Raw genomic sequence first — 19,515 nt, forward strand, 5'->3', positions numbered from 1 at the left:
ATGTTGTTAGTGGGATTTATATTCTTAAGGATTGGCATGGCTGTTGCTCACTGTAGAATTCCTCATTTGGCTCTCTTCTATCTCATCTCTTCCTTCTGGTCACTACGCGGCAATCACCACCCTGGAAGAATTCCCGGGAAGGAGATTTAACCGGCTCTGAGCCACGGGGGGGTGGTGTTGTTCCAGAACAGGTTTTTTCACCCAGAGCGCGAGAGGCCAATCCACACACAGGGTGAGGAATTCGATTTATTTACTGCTCTGTGCAGAGAGCAGGGCTGGGCAACCTGTCTGGAGACAACAGCGTGAGACTGAAAGATTAAGTGTGAGTGCCTCAAACATTCGGCAGCTGGGAAAGGCAGGAGAGGCTTCGCTGAGGCCTTTCTGTATCTCTGACCGAGGGGAAAGGGAGAGTTTATGGGTGTGGTGGTGAAATCTCAGATCTGCCCGGCCACAGCTCAGGAGTTTTAAAAGACTCACTTCGGGGGAAAGGGTGATCCCAGCACCGGAGCACAGCCAGGACAGAGTGATCACACCACTGAACCCGAGGGTGGGCAGATCTCTTCTCTTCTCTTCTCTTCTCTTCTCTTCTCTTCTCTTCTCTTCCTCTTCCTCTTCTCTTCTCTTCTCTTCTTCCTCTTCTCTTCTCTTCTCTTCTCTTCTCTTCTCTTCTCTTCCTCTTCTCTTCTCTTCTCTCTCTCCTCTATCTCTTCTCTTCTCTTTCTCTTTCCTCTTCTCTTCTCTTCTGCCTTCTCTTCCTCTCTATCTTCTCCTTCTCTCTTCACCTTCGTCCATTCCCTTCATCCCTTCCCCTCTTCTCTTCTCTTCTCTCTTCCCCTTCCCCCTTCCCTTCCCTTCCCTTCCCCTTCCCCTTCCTTTCCCTTTCCTTCCCTTCCCTTTCCCTTTCCCTTCCCTTCCCTTACCCTTTCCCTTCCCTCTACCCTTCCCTTCCCTTCCTTCCCTTCCCTTCCCTTCCCTTCCCTTCCCTTCCCTTCCCTTCCCTCCCTCCCTTCCCTTCCCTTCCCTTCCCTTCCCTTCCCTTCCCTTCCCTTCCCTTCCTTCCCTTCCCTTCCCTTCCCTTCCTTCTCTCAGCCCAAATGCTCATTGCTTTAACATTATTGTTTGTGAGTTTCACTCAGTGCCAAATCCAAGTCAGTTCGGTTGTTGCCAGTAACTACTGTTCTATTTGAAAGACCTCTGGATAATAATTATCCTTCTCATTACTGCGCAGAGATTCAAAACAACCTCCTCCCTTTTCCCCTGGACGGGAATGGGGTGGGCAGGGACCGACAGCACATGGGGCAGGCAGCTGCCAGCCTCGGGAGGGGACTTCCCCACCCCAGTGCCAGCCCCACAGGACACCCCAGGCTGGGCCAGTGGGGCTGGGGCAGCACAGGCAGCTGAGGGTTTCTGCCCGCAGCTATGACTGAGAGGGGCCTGCAGCGCTGCAGAGACCATTTCCAGCCCCTGTAGATGACACCTGCATGAAAAAAAGTGTCCATGCCCCTCACCAGCCACCTCGTCTGCCTGCCCATGCAGTTCAGGTTTCTCTGCCAACGGGTCAAGGGCGATGTGTAGGACCCATGCCCTGACCCTGTGCTCCCTCGGGGGCACAGTGATGCCTGGGGATCCTGGCTCTGCTCTCAGCATCCCCTTTCCATCCCTGCAGCCATGAACTGCTGGTGCAAGGAGAAGGTCCTAGGGGACTACAATTCCAGATGAACAGCTCCATGCACAGCCACAGCCAGGAATTCAGTGCCAGCACCCTCTACCAGGTGTGTGCCTGGGCACCTTGTGGGTGCCTGTCCCTGTGCCCAGGAGCACGGTGGGGGCCAGGTATGAGAGACTGGAATGTTAAAGGTTACGAACTCAAAAGCGGCAGGTGCTTTGCTGAGGCCAGGCTTTCATCCTCCAGCCAAAGGGGAGGAGTAGAGTTTTCGGATGTGTGGTGGGGAAACCTCTGACATGCATAAGAACATATCCTGGGGCAGAGGAGGTGCCCACCCACCACCGGGGCACGATCAGCACAAACCAGCCTTTGTTTAGCAGCAGGTTGTTTTTGTGTCACATAAGAGAGAAGGCCCACTGGAAGCAGATCCTGAGAAGTGGCTTAAATGTTTTATTATTGTGGCACTGTCCTCCCTTAAACAAACGGCTCAGGGGTAAAATTCCATGGCCCCTGCTGACCTCAGGAGGTATCAGGACATTCATCTGTAAATCATGTCTTAGAAGGTGCTATAAACCATCAAGGACCCCTAAAGTGCCCCCAGACTCATTCCCAGCTGAGTGGGGAGGTCAGCACAAGGGGTGCCAAGCAATAGGGTGAAAACTGATGCTCAGGAAGTTCCACCTGGACAGGAGGAAGAATTTCTTCCCTCTGCAGTGACCGAGCACTGGAACAGATTGTCCAGAGAATATCCCTCACTTGGAGACATTCCAGAACTGTATGGACTCAATCCTGTGCCCTGTGCTCTGGGATGAGCCTTTTTAAGCAGGAAGCTGGGACTAGCTGACCCACTGCGGGCCCTTCCAACCTGAGCCACTCTGGGATTCTGTGATAATTCTGTGCCTGCAGGTTCCCCCGCTCAGCTTCTACACAGCCTTGACCAATACCTGTCCCAGGTGCATGGGCACCCTGAGCTACTGGGACACCAGGGACAAGGAGATGTGAGCAGAGAGGTCCCAGGAGCCCACCCAAGCTGGGGTCCACAGCTCACCCCTGCTACACCCCATTCCTGCAGGGACGCCAGTGACAAGGAGGCAGCAGTGAGGATGTGGGGCCACACACCAGGACATGACTGGAGTCCCAGCTGCACAACGGAAGCTGGGAGATGCTGCATGGGGAAGGGCTGCCAAAAAACCCCCCTGGTCCTGGCACCCTGAGCCCACACCCCATAGTGGAGACCCCCACTCTCAGCATTGTCCCGGCAGACCCCACTTCACGCCGCGCACTGGGGGGTTGAAACATTTATTACCGAGTACCTTCAGCCTGCATATCCCTGCTCCTCCTCGTCCTCGCTGCTGTCCTGGACGAGGTTGGGATCCGCAGGGCTGCAGGCGAGGCAGGTGCCCTCTAATTCCCTCCAGCACGACTCGCAGTACGAGGCGCTGCAGTCGGGATTGGGGCAGGGCTGGTGCCGGGGAGTCTCGGGCGTCCCACACAAGGTGCAGCTCTGGCGCAAGTAGCGGCGCAGCCGGGGCCAACGCCGGCGACACCACTGCCGCAGCAACGTCCCCTGCGACCAGGACGGGCCCGTGTAAAGCTGGGCCAGAACAGCTGCAGGGTCAAGGGAGAGTGACAACCCCCCGTGTCGCTGTCCCCACTCACCAGCCCAGGGGGCTGCCGTGCTTGCCGTGCTACGCGCCCGCGCTGCAGGTACAAGAAATTCTTCCGCTGCCGCAGCAATTTGTTGTACAGGAACAGCACTCGAGTCTTCTCCCTCTGTGCAGGCAAAGACCGTGAGGGGTGGGTGGCTGGGGACACATCCCACCCCAAAGCGGCTCCAGACCCCAGCCCCAGGCCGTGCCCAGCCCTCGCGCTGCTCACTTTGGGGAAGTAGAAGGCGGCGATGGCGCGGCGCAGGCGGAACGGGTAGACCTGCGCCAGGCAGAGCAGGGCCAGCGCGCCCAGGGGCAGGAAGGTGTCCAGGTACTGCTGCCTCGTCATTCCGGTGGGCTGTGGCAGGCAGGCTGAGGACGCGGTACTGGTGTGAACCCCCTGCAGCAGCCCCTGACCAGGTGTGGGGTTGGGGAGGGGTTCCCATCCCTGGCAGGGGCTTACCGAGGTTCGAGGTCTCCACGTCACTGTCGAAGGAGGTGTTGAGGGCCCCGATGGTGGACCGCAGCAGTTCCGCCATCAGGGATGTGCCCATCACGTTCACAGACAAGTGGTGGCTGGCTGTGGGATGGGAGGATAGGGAGGCTGAGGAGGGGGTGGGACAGCTGAGGGGGTCCCTGCATTGCTGAGGGGCATGGTGGGACCATGGGCTGGCCCTCCAGGGCCGCGAGCTCACTTTGGTAGGAATACTCGATAAAGGAATGATGCTGGATGATGCTGAGAACGGTGAAGATGAAGTGGTCCAGGCCACAGACAAAGAGGAGGAGAAGCAGCAGTGGGATGCACCTGAGCAGCTCCATCACCTGCAGGGAGCAGGGAGCTGTCACAGCCTGCTGTCCCCAGCTCTGACCCCCCGATCACCGCCAGCCCCTCACCATGTGCTGCAGCTCGGGCCGCTGTAGGGTCAGCTTGCACGGGAAGATGAAAGACGAGGTCTCCTCCTTGAGCAGGGGCAGCAGTGTCTGCTTGTTCTGGGTGAGGGGCAGGGGGTGTCCCAGTGCAGCCTCTGGGACACCCCCCCACGGGAGATGGGGCTGCCCTGCACCCCTTTCCCCCTGCCCAACCTGCTCTCTACGCCGGGCATCAATTTGCCGGAAATAGGTGGTGATGTAGCAGTTGTCAAAGCCAATTTTGTGACAGTATTGATAGGTGTATTGGAAAGCTCTGGTGAGAGAGGACAGGTCTGGGGTGAAGGAGGCACTGGGTGCAGCCTCCAGGACCCCGCCCTTGTCTTCATGCCCCCCCCAGACCAGCTGCCAAAGAAGCCCCCCAGCCCTCTGTGCCCTGCAGCTGGCACAGGGGTGTCACCCCCACCCCCTGACCATCCCAAGGCTCACGAGAAGAAGACGAAGAGGAAGGTGAAGGACAGCAGCAGGCGGAAGAAGGAGACAGCCAGGCCCAGGCGGGCACCTTCCTTCCGCAGCTGCGAGGTCACCTCCTCCCGCAGCTGCTCTGCTATCTCGCTGCCCTCCAGCATCTCATGGTGCTCCTCCTATGGCAGAGGGGCCATGGGGCAGGGCAGGACCTGGCCCCAACCTTGGCCATAGGCTCAGGGGACAGGCACCCACAGGGTGCTCAGGCACTCACCTGGTAGGCAATGCTGGCGCGGAATTCCTGGCTGAGGCTGTTGACAGAGTTGTTTACCTGGTCATAAGTTTTCCCGAAGTTCCCATCCACGGGGATCTTCTTCTCACACCAGTGGCTCATGACTGTAGAGGTGGAATAGGGATGGTGGTGGATGTGGTTGCCATGCCAGGGGCTGCAGGGGCAGAACTAGACCTGCCCCTCCAAGAGAGCACAGGGTCAGGGTCACCTACATTTGACCGAGTGGCAGAGGAACCCAAACTGCATGGGCAGGCAGACGAAGTGGTCGACGAGGGGCATGATCACTGTTTGCCTGCATCTCTTGTACATTCTCTGGAAATGGGCTGTGCAGCGCTGCAGGCCGTTCTTGATCACAGCTGGAGGGCAGAAGCCCTCAGCTGCCTGTGCAGCCCCAGCCCCACTGCCCCAGCCCCCAACCAGGGTGACCTGTGGGGACAGCACTGGGATCTGGGGCAGCCCCTTCCCCATGTGCTGCCAGTCCCTGTGCACTCCACTCACTGTCACAGCGGAGTTTGGTCTTATTCTCATACAGTTCCTGGGTGCTGGGGGCTGGCTGTGTGCCTGTGTCCGGGCGTTTCCTCAGGTCATAGCCCTCCTCGCTGGCCACCTGCTCGTTCAGCTCCACGAAGGCTTGCGAGACGTTCTGCATCTCAGTGTTGAGCGTCTCTGCACTCCTCTGCCGGGGCACACACACAGACACAAGCAGAGGCTTGGTCCTGCTCCCCTAGCCCCCCAGCACCCACTGCCCCAGCCCCCTCCTCACCACCAGCTCTTCCATGACTTGGCGCAGGGGGGCTGTAGATGCCTGCCAGAGATGTCTTGTGTGGTTCACCTGTAGCTCCACCACGCACTCCATCGAGCGCTTCGTCTCCATCAGGTTGTACCAGAGGTTGGACACAGGCCCTGGTGGCAGCAGGGGTGGCTCAGAACCCGCCAGCTCCCAGGACTCCACGGGGGGACACAGGGATATGGCGGGACCCTACCGTTGTAGATGGCAGCAAAGACAAAGGAGAGAACGTAGAGCCGACCCTCCTTTCCCAGGAATTTGGGAACCATGAGCAGATTGGCACAGCGGAAGTGGGGGGACGTGGCCCAACCCAAGGTGGTCACCCCTGTGCAGAGCAGAGAGCTGACCCCATGGTCCCACAGAGAACCCCTGGAGTTCCTGATGGTCCTCATCACCTCAGTCCTTCTCCCTGCCCCATCCTCACCTGTCAGCCCCCAGGTAAGCTTCACCTTCTGTGTCTCTGACAGGTCCAGAGGCATGATGAGGAGGTGGCAGAGCCCTGGAACACCCAACAATGTGTCCTAAGTTTCCAGTGCCACCAGCCTCATGTTGTGCCCGGCACCAGGACACACTCACCGAGGCTAAGGAGCATCCCAAAGCCAGCGCCCAGGAAGACCTTCCTGCAACGATACTCATCTGGCCGGCTCCAGAGGAACCGGTTGCATGGGCCAGGCAGGACTGAGACCATCACTCGCTTCAGGGCTGGGTGGGGAGGGAGGTGTCAGCCCTGCCTACTCCCACTGCCCACGGGCAGCCCTGGCTGAGAGAGGAGCGGGAGCGGAGCTCACTTGTGTTGGGGGGCTTCTGAGGACGGTGGGATTCTGCCCTAGAACTGATGCCAGTGGGAAGCTCCAATGAAGAGGGAGCATGGCTGGGTGTCTGCAAGACCACCACCTTCCGCAGCTCGCTATCCCTTCTCTCAGCTTCCTCCTTGTCGTCAAAGTCGTGTCTGGCAGTGGGGAGACAAGTGTTGGGGACCAACACTCCCAGTGTTGGAAGAGAAGGGCGATATTGCCATCCCCACAGCCAGCCCTCACCTTGAGAGCATCCCCTCGCTCTCCTCCTCCTCCAGCTGGTCTTGAAGTCGGCTGGCCGTTCTGAAAGGGAGTCTCCGGCCCTTTATCATGTCCTTGATGCGCTGTAGCAGCTGCCGCCCTCGCTCCTGGCCCCGCAGCGTCCGCACAGCACCCAGCCACAGCCTCGGTGTCTCCTCGTCACTGGAGTCCCTGCAGGGGCAGGAGAGGGCAGGGGTGAGCTGCAGCCCACCCGCTGCAGCCTCCCAGGCTCAGGAGGGCTCCCAGCACCCCTCTGCTCACATCTCCTCATCCCCAGTGTCTGGGTAGCTCAGGGGGGCCATGCAGACAGAGCAGATGTTGTTCAGAGCTTTGTAGCACTCACTGCAATACAACCCTGCGGAAAATGGGGCTGTCAGAGGGGACATGGAATTTTCTGGGGAGGGAGTCCCCAGATTGTGAGAGCTCCGACCTTTGCAGTTGGGTGTGATGCAGGCGGTGAAATCTGGCTGCTCGGCCATCCCACAGGTCAGGCAGTGTTTGCGCTGGATGCCCAAGCGGCGAGCAAGGCGGACAAGGAGAGGGAACCTGCAAGCCCAGAGCAAATGATCCATGGGGCAATGCCATCCCAGAGGCCCTTGCCACAGACCCCCAGGGATGATGCTGCCCTTTTCCATCCCCTGGAAGAGCTTACCTGGAGATGAGGATAAGGAAGAGCCTGCTTTTCCCGGTGTCGGCCAAGCGCCGTGTGCCAACTTTGCTCAGGGCAAATAACAGCCATTCCCGCCGTGCCCGGATGATGTTGTGGAGGAAGACAAGGCGCTCCTGGCACAGAGGGGACGGGGTGAGGGCAGGGGAGTGTAAAGGGACACACATACACACACACAGGGGGTTTCTCACCTGCTCACGGGATGGGAAGTAGGCGGCACACACTGCCCGGCGCAGGCGTGCCATATAGGAACCGAAGACAGCAATGAAGAGCCAGATACCGTAGAGGATTCCTGGTAGGAAGAAAATGAGTTATGTAGGGGGAGCACCTCCTACACCCGCCACCCACCTGGGTCATCGAGGGTGCAGCACGCCTGGTCTGCACACCTATGGTGATGTGGGTGTTGTGGTCAGGCTCCACGGGCTCGATGAGGCAGACCTGGGACAGCACCGAGACGTTGCCCTCCTGCAGCGTGTTGAAGGCAGAGACCAGATCCTGGAAGATCTCGCTGGTGTAGCCCGTCCCATTGACACTGATGGTCATTGTCGATGGTGCTGTGGGCAAGCAGCTCAGACCTAGGGCCATCCCACAGCCCTGACCCTCAGCCAGCAGAGCACCCAAGGGTGCTACTCACCCCTGGCAACGATCTCCGCGCTCAGCTGGTGCCGGAACAGGTCAAGTAACCAGAAGATGCTGTAGTCAGCCAGGAGGATGCTGAACCCCAGCAGCACATGGCGCAGGAACCCAAACAACTGCAGGCTGTACTGGCGTCGCTCCGTCTTTGACAGCCACAGGGCACCTGGATGGCCATGGGAGCACCATGAGGCCGTGTCAGGTGGCTCGGGGCTGGGCTCAGGGATACCCCCGGGGTGGGGCTGACCTGGGGGGATGTAGCGGCCCCTCTCCCGCGCTGACAGGGGCAGCACGGTGGGTTTGCCTGCCTCTGCACAGCGCAGGTCCAACTCCACAAAGCGCCGTGTGATGTAAACGTTGTCAAAGGTGTCGTCCCGCAGGTAGCGGCGCCGGTACCGGATCGCTCTGGGGGGACAGGGGGGAAGCTGAGCACCTGCACGCCAGGTCCCCGCCCCCATGGGTCACCAGAGCACTGCTCACTGGTAGCACAAGAAGAAGATGGCCAAGACAGAGAGATAGGAGAAGAACTCCAGGACGTGGTGGTAGGGCTCCATGTGCCGCTGCACAGCCTCCATCATGTCAGCAGACACCTCCCCCAGGCTCTTGCTGGCGTTGAGGTTGACACTGAATTGGTGCACAACCGAGATGTTGAACTCAAACTCGGCGCGGACACGGTTCAGGGCATCTGTGAGGGCTGCAGAGGTGACAAGAGGTGCTGTGCTTTGTGGCGAGAACAAGAAGAGGGGTGCAGAGAAGGACCCCCGACCCTCCATGGCACTGGGGTACTCACGGGCTGCGATATTGGTCCGGATGAAGGTCTGGATGTACACAGGGATGGTGCAGAACATGGCAGCAACTGCAGAGAAGGGGATCTCTGCTAGGGCTGGGCCCCCGTGATGGGGACAGATCTGCCCCATCACTCCATTAGCCCCCCATGGCAAAAGGGACAGGGACTCACAAGCACTCATCGCTGTGCAGAGGACCTTGAAGCCATGGACAAGATAGCAGATGTGGAAGAGGAGGGGGAGGGCACGCTCACACCTGTCCTTGGCCTTGTTCATGTAGCGAATGCAACTACTGTGGGGTGACCCCAGCTCACGGTTACAGATGTAACCAGCCTTCGACAGCCACAGCCAAACATTCCGCAGGGCCTTGGCTGTGGGCAGGGAGCGAGCATTGGAGACGGGGATGGACTGAAAGGAGGGATGGGGATGCTGGCAGGGGGGGACACCCCCGGGGACCCTGCTCACCAACGTGTCTGGTGCAGTTTATGATGGAGCGGACAAACTTGCGGACGCGGTCACCCACCACCTTGGCATTCTGGCCAATTTCCTTGATTTTCTTCTGCAAGTCTGCAGAGAGAGGGGGCATCTGAGCAAACTCCAAAGAGTGAGGGTAGCCTGAGGGTGTCTGTGCCTCCCCCAGGAAGGGCCCCTCCAGTCCCTCCACCTTCCCCCAGCCCCTTGCTCACTCAGCAGCGGCTCCTTGGCACGTTGCAGCCGCTCGGCCGTCTGGTTTTGGGCCAGTTCGGCCCCACATGACAGTGCCTTGGCGACCTGGGAGACGTTGTGCAGGAGATTGGTGCCAGGGCCTTGCACGGTCAGGCACAGCGCCAGCATCATGATCAGCATCTTCCCCTCCCCTGCAAAGACAGGGTAGTCCTGGGGCTCAGCCAGGAGCCAGCATCCCCTGGCACCCCCAGCTCCCAGCGCAGGACCCGTGGCTGCTCACTGGTGAAGAAGTGTGGCAGTGCCAGCAGCACAATCATCCGTGTCTTCATGGAGAAGGCCATGCCCAGGCCCAGCCCCGCGCCCATGATGACGGTAATGCTGAGGCAGTACCAGACGCTGTGGCCCTGCACCAGCAGCACCAGAGCCCCGTAAAGGCTGGCCAGAGCCAGGCCCAGGGTGAGGCCACCGAGGCTGCGGGCAAACTCTTGGGCCTTGCTCAGATCCTCTGGCCGGCGCTTGGCCCCAGGCTGCAGGGGCCGGTTCTTGCCCTGGCCCCTCCGGCGCCGCAGGGCTCTGCCCAGCCCCGAGACCAGCCCCATGCTGAGGTTCCTACTGCTCCCTCTGGCTTTCTCTCCGTGGAGAGACCGAGCAGACCGAGTGAGCAGTTTCCACCGTGCTGCTTGCAGGGCTCCTGCCGTTGTCAGTTCCTCTGCATGACGGTTTCCGTTGCCTTCAGAACATTGCAGCAGTTTCAGTTGCGCTCTGTTGCAGAGGGTGCTGCTCACCCTGATGTCCATCTTCCAAACTGAGAAATTCTGTGCCATTACGTGTCAGTAATTGTAGCTTTAATAAGCCTCAGCACTTGCAGAGAGAAGAAACTTGAGCCAGTGCATCAGTGGGAAGCAGAGCCCGTGGAACACTGAACACACAGACCAAGGACACTTGGCCACACACGAGATGAAGAAGAAAAAACAAGGCCAGCCATCATCCAAAAGGGCAAAGTGGGTAATTGCAACAAGGGAAGATCATGACCACCAAGTCAAGAAACCCACTGACCCAAAAGGAGAAAACTGAGCATGCAGCCTTAATTAGCATGAGAAGCGAGAGAAACATTTAACCAAAAGAAGATAAAATACTAATTAATACTAATTAATGAGGAACTGTGTAACTTGCAGACCATGAATGTTTAATACTTGTTTGCTTAAGTGTAGAAATGGTGAACAGTTTGCTCATTGGGGATTATGTTGGGCATTGACCCCTAGCACAGAACTGAAAATAAATCAAATCCCTGGGCTCCGGGTGGGATTGGTCTCCTGCACACCAGGAGAAGGAGCCCATTTCAGGACAACATTTTGGTAACCCAGATGAGCTGGCCATAAAGCCTTGCTTGGATCATCTTCCTGTCCCCAGTAATGGAGAACGGGATCCAGCAGGACTCCTGCAGTGTCTCGGGCTGTGAGCAGTGATGGAGGGGCTGGGAGCTTGTGTCTTGCTGGTGGTCCAGCAGATCCCAGCCTCCTCCAGGACAGCAGCAAGGAGGGGATCCCAGCAATGAAAGCTGCAACCTCCGTGCATGGCATGAATTGGGGTCTGTGGGGTGCATCTGCATTGAAAGGGGGTGTAGGGGGGATGGAAGTGGGGGATCTTCTGTGTGTGAACAGGTGAAGGTGGGGCTGTGTAGTGTCTGGGTAATGAGGGTGGAGGTCTCCACTCTCTGGGATAATGAAGGTGGGGGTCTCCGTTGCACAAGGAGATAAAGGCAGGGGTGTCTGGAGTACCGGATGGTGACAGGGGGGTGTCTCTGTTGTGATGTGGGGGTCATTTCTGCCTTGGGGGATGGAGGCAGGGGGGTCTGCCATCCGGAGTGGTGAAAGTGGGGGTCTTCAGCGTACAGGATGACAAAGGAGGAGTGTCCAGAGCATGAGATGGTGACGGTGAGTGCCTCTGCTCTCCTAGGAGGTGAAGGAGGGGGTCTCCACCCTACGGGGTCATGAAGGCAAGAGCCTCGGGATGAGGAGCGGTCCAGTCCGCGTTCTCAGCAGCGGTACCCCCGCAAACACCAGCACCTCTGAGCGCACAGGAGCCGCCCCCGCCCCGCCCCGGGCTGGGCGGTGCAGGAGGAGCGGAACGGGGCGACGGCGCGGGCAGGGAAGTTCCGCCCCCGGGCCGGGCCGGGCGGGGTCGATGCCGGTGCCGGTGCCGGTGCCGGGGCCATGCGCGGCGGGAGCCGGCGGGATCGGCCGCGGCGAGGCAGCGCGGCCCGGGACGGCCATGGGGGCGATGGGGCCGCGGCTGCTCCTCGCCGCGGGGCTGCTGCTCGCCGCTGACACCGGCAGCGCTGCAGGTGAGCGGGGAACTGGGGTCCCGAGAGGGAAAGGGTCGGTGGGGACCGCGGCTCGCCCCCGGTCGGGACATCGCGGGGATACGCACGGGGAGCGGCCCGGAAGGACTGGGATGGGATCGAGAGTCGTAGCCTCTCTGGAAGCTCGTTACCCCCTCCCATGATGTCCGGTGTGTCCTCCCGGTACGCTCCGTGCTCCCCCCGGGACACGCGGTGACCCCTACCCGGGGTGCGCGGGGATCCCTCCCTGGGACCCTCGGTGCTCCCCCGGCACCGCGGTTCTGTCCATCTTCGCCGGGACCCGGCGCTCCCCGGGCTGGTGGGGCCGTGGGGAACGGGGGTTACGTGCCTCCTCCAAAGCCCCTTCGGCATCCCCCCGGCCCCGGGCAGGCAGGGGTTCCCCAAGAGCTGGAGGGAGGGGTGGCTTGGAGTCAGCCCAGCCGGGCTCCCAGCCCTGCCCAGTCTCTGTGCTGGTTGTACTGGGCAGCCGGCCGAGGTGATGCAAGGCTTGGCCAAAGAGCCCATCCCGTCCTCCTGCACCCCCGAAACAGGGGGATTCCCCATAGGCTCTGCTGGGAGCCGTGCTCTTGGCTGCTGTGAGGTCAATGTGGGGGTCCCTGTTAATGCTTCCCACCCGCTCTGGTGGGCTGCAGCGGGTGACAGCAGGAGGCTTTAATGTGATGGGTGACCAGATTTCGATGGGTGACCAAGAGGGTCCAGGGTGCAGGCTGGGGGTCCAGGATGTGGGAGTCTGGGCTGTGATGAGGGACGACGGGGGTCTGGGCTGTGGGGAGTGACGCGGTGGTGACACGGCGGCCCCGGGCCCTGTGCAGGTGACAGCTCACAGCAGCAGAGTGAAGAATTAGGACACTCCTGGTCTGTGACCCCGTGGGTCCTGTGGGATAACCGGACACTCAGCTTGGCAGAAGCGACCGAGGTGAGCCGTCGCCCACATCCCTGGGGTCCCCTACACTTGTGACAGTGTTGCAGGGGCTGCTTGCCCCCTACCACCTCCCCCTGCCCTCTTTTTCAGTGCAGGACATGTGGTGTGCTGACGCCACATCCCCACGGTTGCTAGCACCCAGAACCCTTGGCGTCCCAGAAGCAGTGGGGAGGGGACCCTCAACAAATCCCCGTTCTCCTCCTGATGCTGGGAGGGACCTTTCTGGGTCGGGGGTTCCACCCTGCGCCCCTCCCGGCGGCGGCGGAAGGGCTCAGCCCACCCCGCGGCTCTTGGGAGCCTCTCCAATGTTTCCGCCGCTCTGCACCGGGCAGGAAGAGCGGGGGGAACGGGGTGGGGGCCCCGCTCGGTCCGACCCCCCTTTCCCTGACACAATGAGGCCGAGAGGGAGGGACGCTTCCTCCGGGGTGGGCAGGGAGGAACCTTCCGACCTCTCCCTGCGGGCACGCGCCAGCGCCAGGCGGGTCCGCGGTGCGTCTGAGGGTGAGTGGGGATAGGGCAGCTTGGGTCAGGGGGTACCCCCTTAACCTCGGCCTGTGGCAGGGGGGGTTCCCCACCCGCCTGAGAGTCCTGCTGGAGCTGGAGGGGATGCGGCTGCTGCTGGAACTGGAGCAAAACTGGTGAGTCTGTGGTTCTGAGGACAACAGCAGGGCATGGGGTGGAGCTCCTGGACCCATGCAGGGTGGGGATCCTCCTGAGACTCTGGCGCTCTGTCTTTATACATGGTGCCCTTACAGTGGCGGTCCCTTATTCCTTGTCTTCATCCATGGCACAGGTGGGGTGGGGGGCTCAGGGTGCACCCACAGTCGGGTGGGAGGTGGTGGGTTCTCCCTTCCTGCCCAGGTGTGCTCAGGGCAGGGGGAGCAGGAGGACCCTGCTGTGCAGTGACACAAGTCTCTGGCAGGGAGCTGGTGCAGGGCACCGGCACGCTGCTCTATTATCTGCCCGACGGCACACGGGTGATCCACGAGCCCAGCGTGCAGGTATGGCCTCAGGCATGGCTGTCCCCTGTGGTGTCCCCAGGCTGTCCCTGTTCCCCAGGGGGACTCCAGCCTGGGGCTGGATCCTGAGCCCCTTTCTCTGCTGCAGGAGCACTGCTGCTACCAGGGGACAGTAGAGGGCGTCTCTGGCTCCTGGGCCAACCTCTGTGCCTGTGCTGGACTCAGGTGAGCCCCCAACCCCAGTGGGTCATGACGCCACTCCCAGTGTGCTGGTGATGGGACGGGCTCCATATCCCAGCTCCTCTGTCCTTCCCCAGTGGCCGCCTCTGGCTGTCGGACACCAGGAGCTACATACTGGAGCCAGACACCAGCAGCCTCCCAGGGCAGCACGTGGCGTCCCACCTTCAGGTGGTCCGGCTGGAGCCTCAGAGCTGCGGGCAGGGCCCCTGCCCTGGGGCACAGGCAACAGAGCCCCTCTGGCCACAGAGAGTAGGTCACCCAGGAGTTCTGCCCACAGAGAGTGTCCCTGTATCAGCACTCTGACCCTTCTCTGTCCCCAGGGCAAGCGGGAGGTGGCAGAGCAGCACTTTGTGGAGCTGGTGATGGTGGTGGACCACACTTCGGTGAGTGCTGGGCAGTGTCCCCAGAAAGAGGGGGACTGGTGTCCCCACAGCCACCCCTCCGAACCCTCTCCCTGTTTCCTCAGTTCCAGAATTACCCCAGCCTACAGCGTGTTCACACGCGGACCCTGGAAATTGCCAACCAGATGGATGTGGTGAGTTGCCATCCGTCCCTCCCAGCCCAGTGTCCGGCTGTGCCCTTGCTGCTGCAGTGCTGGGGGGGCTCTGACCCCTCTGTGCCCCCCCAGTTCTTCCGCCCACTGGGAGTGCGGGTGGCCCTGCTGGCGGTGGAGGTCTGGAGTGAGGGCAACAAGATCACGGTGGGCAGCAGCGCCCGGGCCGTGCTGGAGCAGTTCCTGCGCTGGCGCCGGGAGGAGCTGCTGCCCCGGCTGCCCCACGACAATGCCCAGCTCCTGACGTGAGTGGGGGACAAGGTGGGGACAGGGGATGAGGCCACAGCAGCCCCCTAACCCCCTGTGCTCTCTCCCCAGGGGTGCCCACTTTGATGATGTCTCAGTGGGGATGTCGACTCAAGCCTCCATGTGTTCCCCCACACGTTCCGGGGGGGTCAGCATGGTCAGTACCTCTGTCCCTCCACCCCGTCCTCCCACCACCTGCCCTCCCTGACCCTCCTGTCCCACAGGACCACTCCGTCAGTGTCCTGGTCATGGCCTCCACCGTGGCCCATCAGCTGGGGCACAACCTGGGCATGCGCCACGACAGCACCGGGCGTCTCTGCGACTGCGGCGACCTCCAGCATGACCGTGGCTGCATCATGGCACCACCTACAGGGTGAGGGCAGCAGGCAGACCTTTGGGGGGGCTGGGGCCAAGCCCCCTCCCCACCTCATGACCCTTTCCTGGCTCTGCAGGTTGACACCTGGCTTGAGCTTCAGCAACTGCAGCCAGCAGGACCTGGAGCACAGCCTGCAGCAGGGCCAGGGCTGGTGCCTCTCCAACGTCCCTGAGCCCCAGCTCTTGACTGGGAGCCCCACCTGCGGGAACCACTTTGTAGAGCTGGGCGAGGAATGTGACTGCGGCCTCAGCGTGGTACGGGGCCTCTGGGCAGGCCTAAAGCCCTAAAGCCACCCTCTTTCTCCATGGCCCTGCCCAGGGATGTCTGGGGCTGGCAGGGTGGTTTCCAGTGCCCAGTGGTAGGTGCTGGTGGCACCCACTTGACTGCAGCTCCCCCACCACAGGAGTGCACCGATCCTTGCTGCAACAGCAGCTCCTGCAGGCTGATGCCAGGGGCCATGTGTGCCACTGGGGACACCTGCTGCCAGGACTGCCAGGTGTGTGGGGATGGGCACCCATGCCATGGGCACACCAGCAACTCCACGTGGTGGGTGAGTTCCCCCCTCACCCCACTGATCTGACTGTGTCCCCCCACAGCTGCTCCATGCTGGACACACGTGTCGGGAGCCGCTGGGTGAGTGTGACCTGCCTGAGTTCTGCGATGGGGTCTCACCGCGCTGCCCCCCTGACACATTCCTGCAGGACGGGCAGCCCTGTGCTGGCGGGCAGGCACGCTGCTACAGCGGGGCCTGTGCCACCTACGAGGGACAGTGCCAGCAGCTGCTGGGGCCAGGTACAGCATGGCCAGGCTGGGGTGCTTGGGGCTAGGTAGGGGTGCTGAGGGTCTCTGCCCCCACTGCAGGTGCCAGTCCTGTCTCCAGTTCCTGCATGGCAGCCCTGAACACAAGAGGGGATGAACGTGGGCACTGTGGGCAGCTCCCCAATGGCTCCTATGTCACTTGCACCCAGCAGTGAGTGAGGTCCCCATCCTTCTCCATGTCCCCCTTGCTGTGCCTCCTGCTCTGACTCCTCTGTCCTTGCAGGGACACCAGCTGTGGGATGTTGCAGTGCCAGCACGGCAGCACCCGTGGGGAGAGACCAGAAGGGTCCTGCCAGGGGACCCATCTGCCCGGGGACGAGGATGTGACCGATGCGGCCATGGTGCTGCCTGGCACCCCCTGTGGCCCTGGGAAGGTGAGCAGTGAGGCAGCTGGGAAGGGTCCAGGAGGGGTCTCCCAGTGCTGACACCCCGTCCCCCACAGATGTGCCTCCAGCACCAGTGCCAGGATGTGTCCATGCTGGGTGACCAGCAGTGCCAGAGCAAATGCCACGGGCACGGGGTAAGTGTGGGGCTGGGGAGCGGCTGCTGGCAGTGGGGACTTGCCTCTCAGGGGCCGAGTTCAGCTGGTATCATCCACCCAGGTGTGCAACAACCACGGGCACTGCCACTGTGAGCGGGGCTGGGCCCCCCCAACCTGCGACAGCCCCGGCGTGGGAGGCAGCCAGGACAGCGGCCCTGCCGGCCTCGAGCGAGGTGAGGGACAAGGCGAGCGCAGAGAATGGGGCTTTGTGCGGGTGTCGGGGGGGTGACGGGCACGGCGGGGGCTGACGTGCTGCTCTCCCGCAGGGGGAAGCGCCCTGCCCACGGCCCTGCTGCTGAGCGCGCTGCTGGGGCTGGCGCTGGCGCTGGGGCTGTGCCGTGCCCGCCGTGCCGGCCTGCACAAGCACCTCTGCCAGCTTGGCAAAGGCACCTCCTGCCAGTACAGGTACCGGGGGCATGTGGGGGGCCTAGCGGGGGTGAGTGGGGGGCGTGTGGGTGTTGGCACGCTCGCCTCTGCCTGCATGCCGAGGCACACCGGTGGCACACCGATGCCATGTTCACCTCTGCATGCGTGTGCCGTGACACACAGGTGACACACTCACCTCTACACGTGTGGTGTGACATGTAGGTGGCACACAACCCTCTGCATGTGTGTGCCGTGGCAGGCTGAATTCTGCATGCGTGTACCAGAGCCGCCTGCATGTGAGCACGTGTGTGTAGCAGCGGGGTGCGTGCCTGTGCACGCACACGCACGCGTGTTCCCCATGTTGGCCGCCCAAGCACTGTGCACGTGTCCCCACAGAGTGACCACCCGTGTGTGTGCGTGTGCATCCCCAGCGCAGGTCACAGCCCCGTCGTGCACCGTCACCCCACATCCCCGCGGCTCCTCTCACCAGTGCCCCCCAGCCCCGGGCTGAGCCCCCCACTCTTCTCCCCACAGTGCTGAGACCCGGGTGCAGTTCCTGGGTCCCGGAGCCGCAGACGGCTGGAGCGGGTAACGTCACCGCCGGCGTCCGGGCGTGGGGCTGTCCCCAGGCCGTCCTGCTTCGCAAGGCCCCGGTGCTGCGCTCTTCCCCTGGCAGTGCCCGTGGGGTGCGGGGCAGCCCCGGGGTGCAGGGTGTCGCATCTTCCAGCACCGAGGGGTTCGTTTCTCTTGGGCTTCCGCTGGTGTTGGTGTCGCTCGGTCGCGATACGGGGTCCTCTGTGTGCCCAGAGCGAGCAGGGTCTCATCCTGCATCTTCCCTGCAGGATCTCTCAGCCAGAACCCCAGTCGGGCAGCAACCAAGGTCCCCCTGCACGTCCCCGGCCCCCACAGTGGCGTCAGGCCACGGAGCTGCAGGTCATGCATGGCAGCAAGGTGAGGATGGGGGTGCTGGCATCAGTGGGTCCCGAGTTCACTCTGGTCCTAGGGTGCCAGCTCAGAGCACCCTACGTGTGGGATCCCACTCCTTGGCACCTGGAGCAGCCTGGCACGGACACTTGGCATGACGGCCGCTCGTTGGGATTGGTGCCCATCCCAGCCAGGGCTGGGCCCCAGAGCTGTGCACTGAGGGGGGATCTCTGTCTCTGCCTGGCGGGAGGGGGGTCTCCGCATGCTGCATGGCTTGTCCCCCTCTCCCTCTCTCCGCAGCCGGCTGCCCTCGGCTCAGCCCGGCCTGATCCGCCCTCCCGGCCTCTCCCGCCAGACCCTGTGCCCAAGGTAACGTCCAGGCGGGGCGGGTGTCCCTCAGCCCACCCTAAACCCGCTGCATGTCTGTCTGGCTGCGCTCCGGCTCCGGGGACTTGTGTGACACGGGTGTCCCCAGAACCCCTCCTGTCCACCAGGAGGCTGGTTCCCGTGCTCGCCCACTTGTCCCCCTGCTGTCTCACTGTCCCTCTCTCTCTGCCCAGGCCGCCCCCTCGGACAGGCCACCCCCCCCCACACGCCCGCTGCCTGCGGACCCTGTGCCGCTGAGCGCTCAGGTAACGGCAGCAGCACCTGCGTGTGGGGCAGGAGGCCAATTCCCACCCCGAGCCCAGCAAAGGGGACAGCCCATGACCCAGCTTTGACAGCCCCATGCCCTTGCAGCCCCCAGGTCCAGCCAAACCTCCCCCACCGCAGCGGCCGCTGCCCTTGGACCCCCCGGGCCCTTCGGTGCCCCGCAGTGAGACCCCCCCTGGGCACCCCTATGTCACCGTGATTCCTGCCAGGTGAGCACGGGGCGCCAGGCCACGGCCGGGGGGTCCAAGGGCGGATGTAAGGGCTGAGGGGACGCTGTGGGGTGCCAGGATGGGGACCTGCAGAGGCCAGAGGGGAGCGTGGGTGGGGAAGAGGGGACAGCCGGGAGAAATGAGCGGCCAGAACAGGGCGGGAGAGGAGAAAGGAGGGAGTCAGGGTGGGGAGCCAGAGCAGGGGACGGGGGGAGCTGCAGGGGGAAGTTACACGGACCGCACCCTCACCCCATCGCCCCCGCTTCCCTTCCCAGGCCTGCCCCGGCCCCGCCACAGGCCTGAGCCGCGGGCAGGGAATGCGCAGCACTGGATCCGCGGGGAAGGCCGGGCTCCGCTGCCCGCTTTTTCTCTCGCCACGTCAATAAAGGGGCTGTGAGCCTCCTCTGCGCTGCCTCCGCCGCACCGGGACCGGGGCACGGCGACGGGAAGCGGCGGAGCGGGGCGGAACTACAACTCCCGGCAGGCCCCGCGCCGGAAAGGGCTCCCGGGCGACACCGCCCCCTGGCGGGGACTGCGCGCACTGCACCGGGGGCGGGGGCCCGGGGCCACGTGGGCACGGGGCGGGGTGAGGGGGACACGGGGCGACACGCGTGTGGGCACGTGTGTGTGCGAGGGTCTGTGCACAGGCGTGTGTGAGAGCCGCCTGTGGGCAGGGACACGCGTGGGCAGGAGCTGCCACACCTAGGGGCACACGCGTGTGCAAGAGCTGCCTCCTGGGCAGTAACATGTATGCAGAGGCTCCTCGGTCTTCACAGACACACGCGTGGACAAAGGGTTTCCGCAAACATGGGCAC

General features: G+C 62.4%; 2 protein-coding genes across 6 annotated transcripts; one reads left to right on the forward strand and one right to left on the reverse strand.

The window, feature by feature from the left end:
• Positions 1-2,971: 2,971 nt before the first annotated feature.
• DCST2 (DC-STAMP domain containing 2) lies at positions 2,972-10,131 on the reverse strand. The gene is made up of 30 exons (XM_066337760.1): positions 9,813-10,131; positions 9,553-9,723; positions 9,332-9,433; positions 9,046-9,237; positions 8,872-8,937; positions 8,562-8,775; positions 8,329-8,486; positions 8,083-8,247; positions 7,835-8,002; positions 7,640-7,740; positions 7,434-7,564; positions 7,212-7,327; positions 7,043-7,136; positions 6,764-6,952; positions 6,515-6,675; positions 6,303-6,428; positions 6,151-6,225; positions 5,923-6,051; positions 5,703-5,842; positions 5,438-5,615; positions 5,152-5,295; positions 4,922-5,043; positions 4,672-4,826; positions 4,399-4,498; positions 4,210-4,305; positions 4,011-4,137; positions 3,779-3,895; positions 3,545-3,687; positions 3,326-3,439; positions 2,972-3,233 (listed from the first exon to the last, which is right to left on the reverse strand). Exons 1-30 carry the CDS (start codon positions 10,129-10,131, stop codon positions 2,982-2,984), a joined length of 4,365 nt encoding a protein of 1,454 aa, XP_066193857.1. The 3' UTR covers positions 2,972-2,981.
• A 1,556-nt stretch (positions 10,132-11,687) lies between these two features.
• On the forward strand, positions 11,688-19,103 carry ADAM15 (ADAM metallopeptidase domain 15). Of its 5 annotated transcripts, XM_066338013.1 has the most exons (25): positions 11,688-11,876; positions 12,707-12,810; positions 13,378-13,454; positions 13,739-13,817; positions 13,924-14,000; positions 14,093-14,264; positions 14,336-14,398; positions 14,482-14,550; positions 14,644-14,813; positions 14,887-14,971; positions 15,039-15,187; positions 15,267-15,444; positions 15,594-15,686; positions 15,787-15,982; positions 16,052-16,160; positions 16,233-16,383; positions 16,452-16,529; positions 16,612-16,723; positions 16,817-16,955; positions 17,451-17,504; positions 17,759-17,867; positions 18,141-18,209; positions 18,401-18,472; positions 18,579-18,700; positions 18,976-19,103. In XM_066338013.1, the coding sequence occupies exons 1-25, from the start codon at positions 11,717-11,719 to the stop codon at positions 19,001-19,003; spliced, it is 2,715 nt and encodes a 904-aa protein (XP_066194110.1). In that variant the 5' UTR covers positions 11,688-11,716; the 3' UTR covers positions 19,004-19,103. The 5 variants fall into 5 exon arrangements, with proteins under 5 accessions (XP_066194110.1, XP_066194113.1, XP_066194112.1 ...); XM_066338016.1 differs by lacking the exon at positions 18,401-18,472; XM_066338015.1 differs by lacking the exon at positions 18,141-18,209.
• Positions 19,104-19,515: the final 412 nt, after the last annotated feature.

Source organism: Sylvia atricapilla, chromosome 30, assembly GCF_009819655.1.
Source record: "Sylvia atricapilla isolate bSylAtr1 chromosome 30, bSylAtr1.pri, whole genome shotgun sequence".
In the NCBI taxonomy this organism is placed as follows: Eukaryota; Metazoa; Chordata; class Aves; order Passeriformes; family Sylviidae; genus Sylvia; species Sylvia atricapilla.